The sequence below is a fragment of the Drosophila bipectinata genome, chromosome 3R (assembly GCF_030179905.1).
Source record: "Drosophila bipectinata strain 14024-0381.07 chromosome 3R, DbipHiC1v2, whole genome shotgun sequence".
Taxonomy (NCBI): Eukaryota; Metazoa; Arthropoda; class Insecta; order Diptera; family Drosophilidae; genus Drosophila; species Drosophila bipectinata.
The window spans coordinates 28,264,030-28,276,132 of record NC_091739.1 but is presented as its reverse complement, the minus strand read 5'-3'; the positions used below and the strand labels follow the sequence as shown (position 1 = coordinate 28,276,132).

The window sequence follows — 12,103 nt, the reverse complement described above, 5'->3', positions numbered from 1 at the left end:
GCTGGTCACTCTTAGTCCTTAACTTGTGATTTTTAAAAATAACAGTTTTTTAAATATTTTCTTGTATTTTTCAAAATATTTGGGTCATTCAAAAAATCTGTAATCACCTAACATTGTATTAACAGCAAAACATTCCTTGCGCCTAACAGCACTGTCGTCTCTGTTAACAGCAGACGCGTTAGGACGTTTAGCAATAGATGCACGAAGAAGAAGAAGCTTCAAAAATAGCGCCTGTGCCTCGGAGACGGATTTGAATTGATTAATCGAAATAAACGAATTTCTTGCGTCGCATTCCATCAGAGATGAATACGCCGGGCATGAGCCTTTTCCAGGGGGCGGACACCCTGAATGTGAACTCTACGTTGGATCGCCAGGAAGAGGAGGAGGCGTTGCAGGATCAGAAAAGACGCGAGGAAGAGGTAAGTGATTTTGGAAATAGGGCGGAAAATAAGTAGCAGCAAATCTTGGCGTAGCATGTCACCAGTTCCGTTTCTCACACAGTTGGGAAACCTGCTTGAAAATGCCTTCGATGATCTGGACGATGAGGAGAACACAATCGACTCTACTACGAATTTCCAGTCTGAATCGACTCCATCGGAACCCTTTCTACCCACACACCCGCCACATCCGTATCCGTTGCAGGAAAATCATCAGCATGCTGGGGAAATAAACCGCCTAAAAATGATTCTCCAATCCAAGACTAACGAATTGGAAAATGTTAATCAAATAGCCACCGCAGCTCACAAGCAACTGGACGAATGTCAAAAGAGGCTGACTATAACACAGGCAGAGCTGGAGAGGGCGTTGCGGGAGAAGCAAAATACTCACGAATTACTGGTAGAGACGAAGGAGCGGTGCTCCAATCAGGACAATGGTCTGGAGAAGCTGCGGGCGGAGAAGAAACTGCTCGAGGAGGAAAACACGCGTCTGGTGGGTCAGCTGGAGGTGACCAGGACGCTTCTTTCCGACATTCAATGCAAATATGACATGGTCCAAAAGGAGTTCCATAAAAAGGAGGAAAGAAGCGCCGAAATACGGGTCAAACATCTCGAAGATAATCACCGGGCGCAGTGCGACCTGCTTCAAAACCAACTTACACAAATGGCCAGTCAGTTGGACCGCAAGAAGAGCGAGCTGGAGCAGATGCAGTCCCGGTACAATGCTCTGCAGTCAGGGCATGAATCTATGCTTTTGGATAAAGCTGCCAAGATAAATGAGTTGAATCAAGCCTTAGATGTTGCCCAGGTGCGATGCAGACACTCAGAGGACCTGGAAGCTGACAACCAACGCCAGAAGCAATGTATCTCTGATCTGAATGCGCGCATTGCGAGCCTGGAGCAAACCATCAACTTGCTAAATGATCGGGTGAGCGAAACTACAGCTGAGCTGGACCTTATGGATAGCTTGTTGCAGCAACATCAGACAGACGAGTCTCCCCAAGCTCGGCTTAGTCAAGTGGGTGCCTCCCGGCTTGTGGGCAGCACGCCCCTAAATCCTCTAGACAGGGTCAGTCACATCAAACAGGAGCTATATCGGGCACTGGCGAATCTTAAGGGCAAAAGAGAGGAAGTACGGCGGCTGGAGAAACAGCTGGAAGAGCGTAATCACGAAATTCGGCATTTACACGAACAGGAGAATCAATCCTTAGTCCAACTGGCAACCCTCAAGGAAGACAAAACCCGACTAGAGAATCGTCTTAAATCTTTGCAGGAGGAAATGCAAGAGCTGAAATGCCATCCTCAGCTGGAAAATCAACTTTCTCTTTTGACGGAAGAACGGGATTCGCTAAAGGATCTTAATCGGAAAATTGAAGACCAACTTGTCAGCGCCGAGAAGCAATTGGCGGATCTCAAAGAGCAACATGAAAGCCTAGAAGAAAAACACGATGAACTTACGCAGGAAAACCGAAAGCTTAGAAACAGTACCACTGCAGATGACTTACGCCTTGAATTGGAAAGACACAAGATCCTGCTGAAGGATGCCCAAAGCGAAGTAGAACGACTCAAGAAGCTCTATGCAGACATTGCCACGGACAAGGAGTCTTTGGAATATGACCTTAAGAAACTAAGACAGTCGGACACGCTAATGGAGCTGCAGGAGCAAACCCAGCAGCTGGCGGCTGCCCAGCGAAATCTTAAGCTAGTGGAAATGAAATCTGAAGAGCTGAGCAAGATCTTGGAGGCGGAGAAGCTCAACCACGAACGGGAGCTGCAGGCTTTGCGCCAGAAACACGAGCGCCAGAAGCGAGAGGAGGCAGCTTCCAAGGAGAGCTCTGAAAGTTGTAGCAAGTGCATTGAGAACATGGCTGAAATTGCTAAGGTGAGAGGAATATATGGAATATATATATATATATATAGTTCACTATTTTAATGACACTATTTTATGATTTTTTGAAATTTATCTTATTTTTTAAACTTTATTTCAGGCGGAAATCCGGATATTAAAGCTTGAAAACGTTAATAGCGCGCAGATCAAGGAAATAAAAAACCTGGAGCTCGAACTCGAGGAGTCTAAGAGGATGCAAGCAGTTATGGCTGAGAAGATAGAGCTCTCAGTAAAGCAGGAGGAATTAATTGCTGAACTCAAGGAGAAGGCCAATCAGTTCCAGGCTTTTGTTAGTCAGCAGGCGGAAATGGAACTCCAAAAACTTCAGAAGAAAGCTTGTCCTAGTCCCAAGGAAGATTCTCCGCTTGGTGCATCGCCGAAAGACTTGTCCCAGGAGCGTATCAAGCGTATAGAGCAGCGGGTACGGGATGAGATGGCGAAACTGTTTGCCGCCGAGCTCAAAAAGTTCACGACACGGCTACAACTGACAGAAGAGAAGAACCAGTGCCTTCAGAGGGAATATCAGTCAGTTTATTCTGAGTTGCAGCAGCGTCAAACGGAAGTCGATCTTCTAAAGCAGACAATCCTGGCAGAGCGCGAGAAGATTGAAGAGATGCTGGCCGCCAAAGAGGAGAAGGAAAAGGCCATGCTCCACATGTGCCGTCAGGAGCTGCAGGCTAAAAATCATCGGATTGAGGAACTAACGCGAGAGTCCGATGAACATCAGGCGAGCATAGAATCGGAACGGAAGTCAATGAAAGTGGTTATGGCGCACTGGGAGAAGCAGCAGGAGTCCATTGAGCAGGTTGAGAAGAAGTGGCGGGAGCAGTTGGAAACCATGAGGGCTGCCCACGAAGAGGCTATGCGTGCCGCTCAGCATCGTTACCAAAGTGCCAAACGGACCGCCCAAAACTACAAGCTCTATGCCGAGGACAAAGAGGCGCACATGAAGCGCGAGTACGAGCGCATCAAGCGGGAATACGAAGCCTCGTTGTCGAAAATCGAAAGACAGGTAAACCAGCGCATCGTTCACAAAAGTCGCGATCGGCACCGCGACAAAGAGAACCAGCCCATCAATAGCAACACCGCCGTAACGACTACAAGCAACGGAAGTGGGAACACCAACAGTAAAGGAAGTTAGTATTAGTCGCCTCTTTTGTAAATCTTTATTGTTACACCCCACAATACATTCCCTCGAGGTGATGATTTATTTTTCATCATCCCTCGATAAGGTAAACTAGCACAAGTATTTTATTTAGTAAAAAGGTATTTTGATTAATTTCATTTTATTTAAGTTTTTATTATATTCTTGATAAATGATTTGGAATATTTTGGTTAAATAAAAGCATTAATTCTCTGATTTGTGATGGCTTTGGTTTAATTGCTGCCAGCATTTTTCAAAAATCGTAAGGAACTTGTCGATTTCCTCTCTCTTCACACCCAAGGACGCCGCCACCGTCAGATAAGGCACTACAAGGCTATCATGATGGGAACCGAAACCTAAAAGAAATGCTTTTAAATAAGCTACATTTAATTCTTTATTTTACCTACCAATAAACTCATAACCATCTATGACTTTTTTTTGGCCAGGAACCACAACCCTCGCACCAGAAACCCCACGCAATTGAAGCATGGAACCAAGTTGGGTTATATCCTTGCTGTCGTTGGAGTCTCTTAACAAGTTCTTTAAAGTGATGGCTATGGAAATTAAATTGCTGCGGGTTCCGATCACAGTTTCTCCTTGGCTCTCAGCAAATTTTCCCAGACGATCTTTGAGGTAGGCAAAGTTCTCTTCGCGCTGTGTGAAAAGCGATTGGTAACCTTTCCGACCCAGTGAAAGTAGAGTCATAAACACGTCCAGAGTCTGAGAACCGCTGGCTCTACCAGCATAGCTACTAGCTACATCATTAAGCAGTTTATCATCAAAACTGGCGACAATGGCGCCGCCGACAGGCACAAGGAGGTTTTTGTCACTGCTCTGGACGAAATAGTCAATGCGACCTAATCGATTGGCCTTCTCTAATCGTCGGAGGGTATCCGTTGATTGTAGTCCATACGCATTATTAATCAGGTGGGGAATGTCTGATTGCCTTGCCATTTTTCCGACTTCCACAATGTCATCGCTATTGCGGGGCGCAAAGCAACTTGTAGTCGTGTAAAGACAAAGAATATTATCAGCTCCCAGGTCTTGAATCTTATCGCGAAACATATTTATATCTGTGTAAAGCGCTTGATTCGGCACCTCACAAGGAATGATTACTGGTACTAGCCCAGCTGCAGTTATTGCTTTGAAGCAAGACTTCTGATCTATGCGCGACCAGAGGACGTACTTTGCTTTTGGTCTTCTTTTGCGTAAACTCTGCAGGCACAGAGTTATTGTCATGCCTGTGCACATCGGAACTAGGAAGCATCCTGAGCAACTGGGCAGACCGATGGAGCGCATAAGGTCCAGAATAAGCGCGTTTGTGAGTCGAGCCAGCAGTGTAGATCCAGCCGCTTTTGGTTGTGCCTCCAGCAGGTCTCCTGACCGTCCAATCCCATGACCAAAGTTATAGTGTCTTCGGGCCACAAGTCCTAAAAGATTTTACATTTTATATCCGAAGTTGCTGATCCTTTGCGATACTCACTGCAAGCAATGCGTGCCTCTCGCTCACCCAATCCTAGTTTGTGCGGGAAGTTGTTACTATCCAGAGACGACAGCTGGTGCACTAGCTCCTCTATGTCCTCATCCGACCATCCATTCTCCGGTAGCGCTCTCTACGTTGAAAATAAGCCCATATTGGGATCCTTTTATGGTTTTGAAATGTTTACCTTTTCCAGAAGCTCTTTAAATTGGCGCTGCTTGCTGCGTAATGCTGCAATTCCCAACTGCATGTAGTTACTTGGAACAAGTTTTTCAGGAATGTTTACGTCATTAAAGTTCATTTTGCGTAAAGATTATAATTTAAACGAAAAATATAAACAAATAATAAACAATAAGCCATTAGTGTGACCATTAATGGGCGCTAAAATTAATCAACAACAAACAAGAATAAAAAAGAACCACCAGGTTATTTGGCACTTATAGATAAAAACTTAATTGTTTATAAATTTCTATATTTTAAATATATTCTAATTTCAAAATAAACTGTTTAAATAATTTCACATAAATACAGCTCACTTAAATACCAAAAGTGTACAGTATTTTTTACTCTATCAGTCTGGCAACGCTAAATTTAAGCGAATGCCGCCGCGTAAGATCCAGCGTCTGTAGCTGGCGTCATGTTTTGATAAATACAAATAACTATACTAATTTCGGGACAAATTGTGTGGTGCTAGTGATATTATGTAAATTTATAAATATGTACGTATGAGTAAAAATAAAATAAAATATGTTACATGAGTTAGAGATTTTTTTATTTTGAATTATTCTATAGGTCGGCTACAGAGGCAAATGAACGTACATTGGAGCTGGAAGACTTCCTTAGCCAAAAAGACATTGATACCGATCGCTTGGCGGCCTTTTTGCAGCGTAAAGCTACTGAGAAGCCTCAAAGCAACCGTCTTTTTGGGAACTTTACCTTTGATGTAGACTTTGAAGTCCCTCTGATCAGGAATCCATCAAAAGATTCCGCGGCGGACCCTAACCCACCGGAAACTGCTTCCAATGAGAATGATCCCCCACCCCAGGCTAACAATGCATCCCCATCCCCTACTTCGGAAAAAGCTACAACTTCAAATCATATAGCGCCTGTTCAAAAGGTTCCTACTCCTCCACCTACTTCGCCTCCTCCCATTATTTCACCAACTCATCGACGTTCCGTAAGGCGCAGTGGAAATGTCCCTGGTTCGGACAAGCTACGCCGCCATGCTATCCGTCGGCGATCACAGAGTTGTGGGCGCCAACTACTAAAGGAGTTTGAGGAGTCGTGCAAAAGTCCGACTTCCTTTGTAAGTACTTGCTTACTTGGTTACTGATGGATTATTACTTATGTATTGCTTACTCAATAATTTTGTAGGTTCCTGGCACATGCAGTACTCCTCACTCAAGTCAACTATTGGCATCACAGCCGACAAGCCAGCCGATCGAGGAAAACGCAGCGCCTCCACCGGCTGAAAACGGGGTTACTTTTAATAAATCTCAACCGGACCAACCTAAAACCGTTGAAGCACAGCCAGAGGCCGAAAAAAGTCGTGGGAGTTTGCGTGTGCGCACTGATCTTGCCGCTGAAATTGCTGAACTCTGTGAGGAGCGTCTGAATTCTTTCAAAGAATCTATATTGCAGCTAGACAGCATTGGAAGACCACCTAAAAGTCGGCCAACAACACCAACGTCGCCGTCTGTGACGAGCAGACAACGTACCTATACCATCGAAAAAGGACCAGTTCCTGGACAACTGCTTCTGTCTCCTTCCCATCGCAGTGAATTGCCACTGAAGCAATTATCCGTAAATTTAAAGCGTATTGACTCTCAAACTCGCGTTGCTCGTACGCCATCGCGATCCAGCTTTCACGCTGGTGTGGAATCAGAGCCACAAGCTGAGATTGTTGGGTCTCAAAATAGTGTTCCTGATACTCCACCGCGATCTAGCTTCAACGCTGGTGTGCAATCGCAACCAGAACCTGAGTTTGTGGTGCCTGAAACTCAACCAAACAATACAATTCCACAAATAAGGGAAGATTTGGCCGCTGTTATGACCGAAGACGAAAGTGACGACGATGATAGCACAAAAGCTTTGAATCTAGCACCAAAAGGCGGCAATACCACCAGGAGAACTCATTTGAAGGAAAAGAATGCAATGCTAGCTAAAACAAAAGAAAACTCTGTCCAACTTCTTGACCTCCATCGGTCTGTGAAAAAATCCAAAAAGATAGAACCGGTCGGTGGGAAGCCTCGAATGACATCCGTGCCGTTGAACAAGCCTCCAAGTGTTCCTATAAATGGTGAGCAGTTTGCAGAGGAACTGGCACGTATGAGCAACTATGAGATCCTAGATCTGCGCAAGCGTAACTCAATGGGCAAGGTGTACCCAGTAAATGGACATAGTAACCAAAATACGGAACAACAAAAAATCTTGGAGAAAAATATAGAATGGGAGCTATTGCGACGAAATCTTCGCAACGATGCTGGCGCACTTCCTGGATCGTCATCCAGCGACTCGGCAGACAATGAAGAATCTTTGCCTGCCCGACGCGTAATGACCCGAAATCGAAAGCAGATAAAAGCCAAAAGATCAACTTCTCGGCGTAGGGATAAGCCAATGGTATGTAGTTTGGAATAGGTTTTGTAAGCACATACTAATTTTATTTTTCTATATAGTCGGGAGAGCTAATCAATTATATGAACCTCACTAAGGCAAGGGAGAGTCGCAGAAAATCATCGATAAGTACTTCAAAACGCACCTTATACACAAAAGGCGACTCCCAGTGTGAAGACTCCGACACATCGGCGTCTCCCAAAAAGCAACAGAGGTTAAGCCAAACAGTTGGAAATATTTCCATCGTTCCTCCACCGCCTGGTTATTTGCGCCACTCGCAATCCATTGTGGAACAACGGTCTGTGAGAAGTTCTTTGATCGAAAATGATGTGTATCCAGCGCCAAGGGACTTCGAAGACTCGTCAAGGCGCACAATTTTTTCACAACAGAATACTTTACGAATTGCTTCGCCTCCTCCGGAGTACGTTGATACTACTTCTCACAACATCTCGGTTGGGTCAAAAAGGACTAAAAGGGTTACGAATTCGCTACTTCAGGAGTTTGAAAAGGATTCGGGTCACAGAGATGTATGCGAGGAAACAGCGGAAGCAAATGTGACTGAAATTATGGAAGGTATTCCACCGCCTCCGGAGTACATTCCACCTCCTTCTGAGTACAATGAAACGAATGCTGATACCGAAAGGCCTACCCGCGATCGTTCAAAGTCAGCGAATAAGAGTAACGCTAACAATATGTCTAATACCAAAAGTAATCGTACAAAGATGAAGACTTCGAATTCACGAATATCTGTAGATCATGACATGGAGGAGCCAGTTTCCAGTAATTCAAATACTCATGTCAGTTCTTCAGTTGTGAGGGATGATTGTTTGAATGAACAATCTGACAATATGGAAGCTCTTCGAATGTGTACGCCAACACCTCCAAACGTTCAAGAGACGAGTTCTGCGCACAGTACAAATAGAGAACGACCACAGCCTTCGATTGAGCTTGACGATGGGCCCAGCACAAGCAATGCGGCACGGCAAGCACTTGAGAAAAGCACGGTGGCATCAAAAAAAAACGCTGAGAACGCAGCTTCTAATGATGATGTGTTTAAAAAACCACTTGCGCCGGCTCCAAAAGCCAAGTCAAGGCAAAAATGTAAAAACGAGGTCAAGAGATTGGCTTCCGAACTTCATGTAACTTTGCCACCAGTGGAGCACGATACAAGTGGTAAGTTTAATGGTAAACTTGAAAATGATGTATTTATTATGAATTACATTTCGCAGGTATTCGGCGTTCAGCTCGAGGGCACGTGCCACTCCAAAATAACTGGGTCCACAGTAATATAGACCTTAAGGCTCTAGGGTTCATGAAAAAGGCTTATGCTGTCTATGATAACGAATTAAAACCGAAAAAGAATAGGCCGAATAAGAAAACGGCCGTGGACAAGAAGCCTTCAAAAGCCCACCCAGTGTGTAGCAGCACGCCGAGAGATTCTGGAAAGTCGCTACCAGATTTCTTTAACTCTCTCGGGCTTGAGGAGTTGGAGCTAACAGAAGAAGGCACAGAAATAAATAAAATTCCTGAAGAAAAACCACCTGCAAAGGCTAAAAAGAGGGGGCGAAAAAAGAAGGAGCCAACGAAAGACATCCCCCAGACAGTAGAAACTCATAAGGATCCAGAGGAGGTAAATACCTGCGTTAGCGATGTTGACATTCCCTCTGAATCTGCAAAGGAAAAGGAACCGGTAACTCGGGATGTTACTGCCAGCAGTACGCAAACCTCAGCAAGCATAAATATGGATGAGCAAATGGAGGCTTCGATGAAGTGGACCAACTGGCTTCGTGGAGCAAGTGACTATGAACCCGGTAGTTCAAATGCATTCGGAGACACTGCAAGTGAGTTATATTTTTTTTATAAGTTTTATTATTTTATACTATTTCAAACATATAAATTACAGATCGAGCAAGCGATTTGGCGTTTACAGATATTGATGGAATCGATTATGCTTTTTACGATACAAAAGAGAAGGCCACAATAGGATATATGCGTTTCAAACCGTACCAGACTCGTAACAAAAAGCGAGCCAAGATGTGTGACATGGTAAGAAGACTATAACATAAAAATATATAAGTTTAACTGCATGTCTTGTATTTTTTTTAGAAATTGATAGTTCAGGTTGGCGAATTTGCAATCCAGATCGTATCGAAGGAATTTGGGGAAAAGCACAATATCCTACGCGTCGGGGACATGATTGAAGTAGATGGGGGTAAGATATCAAAAATTAAAGAAATAATGTGTGTTTTAATATAATCTTTTCCTTCCAGGTAGCCTATATAGTATTCAAAATACATTAAACGACATCAGTGTTCTTTTGGTTATAAGATGCCCTTTAACTTCATCTTAAATTTGTAATGATAGTTTTCGTATTGTATATGGTTATAAGATGGTCATCAACTTCTTGATGACATCTTGATGAACTTCTGTAATGATAGTTTTGCAATTCTTGAATAGTTACATATTGTATAACCATTTTGAATCACTGCAAGCGTAATTAAAGAAATGCAGTCATATTGTTTTTTGTTCTTTTGCAACTAAACATCTCGTGTCTTTCAATTGTCCATGGTGAAGTGAAATGTCATTGGTAGCACGCACATCTACCAAGGATGGGCTATTTTTCTATTTTCTGGGCAAACACCTACGCATTGTTGGCGTGCATTGGGGGTATGTGTGTTTATTCTCGTCTATCCCGTCTAAGCTGCTCAGAATTTCAAGTTCATTTAATTTCCATTTTCTTTGAATTTCACAAGTTGCGTTCTATGATAGATGTGAGTGCGTGAGCTGGGATATGGGTGTGGGTGGATGGGTGTGACATCGGAGACTTCAAAAGCGAAATGGCAAACAAGCGTAACAACAGAAACAACAAACAACAGCACCACCACGATGATGTTGCCAGCTCCATCAAGTCAACACAATTGTAGAACACCGCATGCAACTTTCGAACCATTTTGCACGTATTCTTTTGTGGAGAGACTTTCTTTTTTTTTTGGGAAAAGTACACAAGGCACACACTCGGCTGGAACACAAACATAAATTCAGAAAAAGGAAATTAAATCAACAGAAACTTTCTCGGCAGGTGCGCCTGCATAGTAACTGGTGTCTTGAAGCGGCATTTAAAATTAAGAAAACACAGCCTGACATACGTTACCCGGCGGTGTCAAGCCTTTGATCATCGCACTCGCCCTTTTGAACTTGAGGTCCTGTTAATGAAGCTACACTGTGAATTAAATCCTTCGAGGACTTCTGTTTTATAAAAAATTATAAACCAAAAAAATTACAGCTTATGGTTATTGTATTATGCATTTAACTTTTTATTAAATATTATTATTACTTCGGAATCATACTATTTTTTTGTACCATGTAGAGCTGATACTTCTGTGTGGGTGTTTTGAAAGCAGCAGCTGGACTCACCGCCCACCGTCAATTGCACTTCATGCATGCCAATCAGCAGGATACCTGTAGTGTTCCTTTTGTACATATTCGTCTCAAAGTTCTAGCGAGTGGGCGGCAATGGACTTACCTAGGTAGGTTCACCTGAAAGGAAAGGTGTTGCTGCCTGGTTAACAGGGAGTCCAACCAGTTGCTCCTTTTCACGTTCAATTTCAATTTGTTTGACGACAGCAGGCGACAATACCTCGGTAGGCATGCCAAAATAAAAAAAGACAATCAATCCTTGAGTAAATAAAAACAACTGAGGGCACTTTATTGTGATGTTTTACTTACGAGTAGTATACTTTTTATTTTTACTTAAAAAAAACATTATATTGTTGTTTATTCTCTTACAGAAGTTTAGGGTTTTAATAGTAATTTTGTAATCAGGGTCAGGGTAAATGGGATATATAGGATATTCTCGTACTATAGCCTTTGCATTTTTAAAAAACTAGATATTCCGTAGCAGATTACTTCAAAATACCTCTAATTGAATTGACCTTAAGAATGATTGATGTTTATTATATGTACATAGCCCTTCGGTGACAGGTCCTTTAAAAGGGCAAACAAAAAAATATTTGCTATATATTCTAATAGATTACATTTTATTACTTTATAAAGTAATAGAATCATACTTTATTCAGGTCAGACTTACCATAATAAAATCCAGAATCTACGGACCCCATTCATCTTGCTCTTGGCATTGTTTTCTGTGGCGTTGAAATGAGATTTCTGTTATCAAGTATACGCCGAGTAAGCCTGGACCGAAAACAAAAAAAGGTGTTCATGCATATTTAAAAAGTTGCCGAGATGTGTATGTGTGTTTGTGGGGTGTCAACAAATCCATTTTTGGAGGTGCCTCGGAGCCCAGACATTACTCTCCTCAGTCTACATGCATTTGCATTACGGACAAGAGTCACAAAGTTTTGTTGTTTTTTTGAGGGCAGCTGCCGAGAGAGTCTCATGTGACTGCCAAATAAATAGACCCATATCAAAATTTAATTTTACTGTGGGTCAGCCATGTACACTCGTCTGAATAGACATCTACATAAGTATACATATATAGGGATATTCCTGTTAGGTATTTGGAGATGGGAGGGTGCATATAT

The 12,103-nt window shown here is 42.9% G+C and overlaps 3 protein-coding genes across 3 annotated transcripts; 2 read left to right on the top strand and 1 right to left on the bottom strand.

Annotated features, from left to right (window-relative positions):
• The first annotated feature begins 200 nt into the window (after positions 1-200).
• On the top strand, positions 201-3,565 carry asl (chromosome segregation ATPase asterless). Its single transcript, XM_017231351.3, has 3 exons — positions 201-419; positions 502-2,319; positions 2,426-3,565. The coding sequence occupies exons 1-3, from the start codon at positions 303-305 to the stop codon at positions 3,464-3,466; spliced, it is 2,976 nt and encodes a 991-aa protein (XP_017086840.2). The 5' UTR covers positions 201-302; the 3' UTR covers positions 3,467-3,565.
• Positions 3,566-3,630: 65 nt separating this feature from the next.
• SecS (Sec synthetase) lies at positions 3,631-5,308 on the bottom strand. The gene is made up of 4 exons (XM_017231352.3): positions 5,137-5,308; positions 4,953-5,082; positions 3,877-4,899; positions 3,631-3,825 (listed from the first exon to the last, which is right to left on the bottom strand). The coding sequence occupies exons 1-4, from the start codon at positions 5,248-5,250 to the stop codon at positions 3,674-3,676; spliced, it is 1,419 nt and encodes a 472-aa protein (XP_017086841.2). The 5' UTR covers positions 5,251-5,308; the 3' UTR covers positions 3,631-3,673.
• A 210-nt stretch (positions 5,309-5,518) lies between these two features.
• Cenp-C (Centromeric protein-C) lies at positions 5,519-10,075 on the top strand. Its single transcript, XM_017231359.3, has 8 exons — positions 5,519-5,668; positions 5,742-6,255; positions 6,324-7,568; positions 7,625-8,735; positions 8,792-9,403; positions 9,466-9,608; positions 9,669-9,774; positions 9,833-10,075. Coding segments are annotated over exons 1-8 (3,813 nt in total). The 5' UTR covers positions 5,519-5,666; the 3' UTR covers positions 9,913-10,075.
• The last annotated feature ends 2,028 nt before the right edge of the window (positions 10,076-12,103 follow it).

Bases quoted from the DNA above. Each gene is read 5' to 3' on its own strand.
- asl (XM_017231351.3), top strand. From the start codon at position 303: ATGAATACGCCGGGCATGAGCCTTTTCCAGGGGGCGGACACCCTGAAT. The intron at 420-501 runs GTAAGTGATTTT...TTTCTCACACAG, and splicing joins AGAAAAGACGCGAGGAAGAG to TTGGGAAACCTGCTTGAAAA. The intron at 2,320-2,425 runs GTGAGAGGAATA...ACTTTATTTCAG, and splicing joins ACATGGCTGAAATTGCTAAG to GCGGAAATCCGGATATTAAA.
- SecS (XM_017231352.3), bottom strand. From the start codon at position 5,250: ATGAACTTTAATGACGTAAACATTCCTGAAAAACTTGTTCCAAGTAAC. The intron at 5,083-5,136 runs GTAAACATTTCA...TTTTCAACGTAG, and splicing joins TTAAAGAGCTTCTGGAAAAG to AGAGCGCTACCGGAGAATGG. The intron at 4,900-4,952 runs GTGAGTATCGCA...AAAATCTTTTAG, and splicing joins AGAGGCACGCATTGCTTGCA to GACTTGTGGCCCGAAGACAC.
- Cenp-C (XM_017231359.3), top strand. The intron at 6,256-6,323 runs GTAAGTACTTGC...ATAATTTTGTAG, and splicing joins GCAAAAGTCCGACTTCCTTT to GTTCCTGGCACATGCAGTAC. The intron at 7,569-7,624 runs GTATGTAGTTTG...TTTTCTATATAG, and splicing joins GGCGTAGGGATAAGCCAATG to TCGGGAGAGCTAATCAATTA.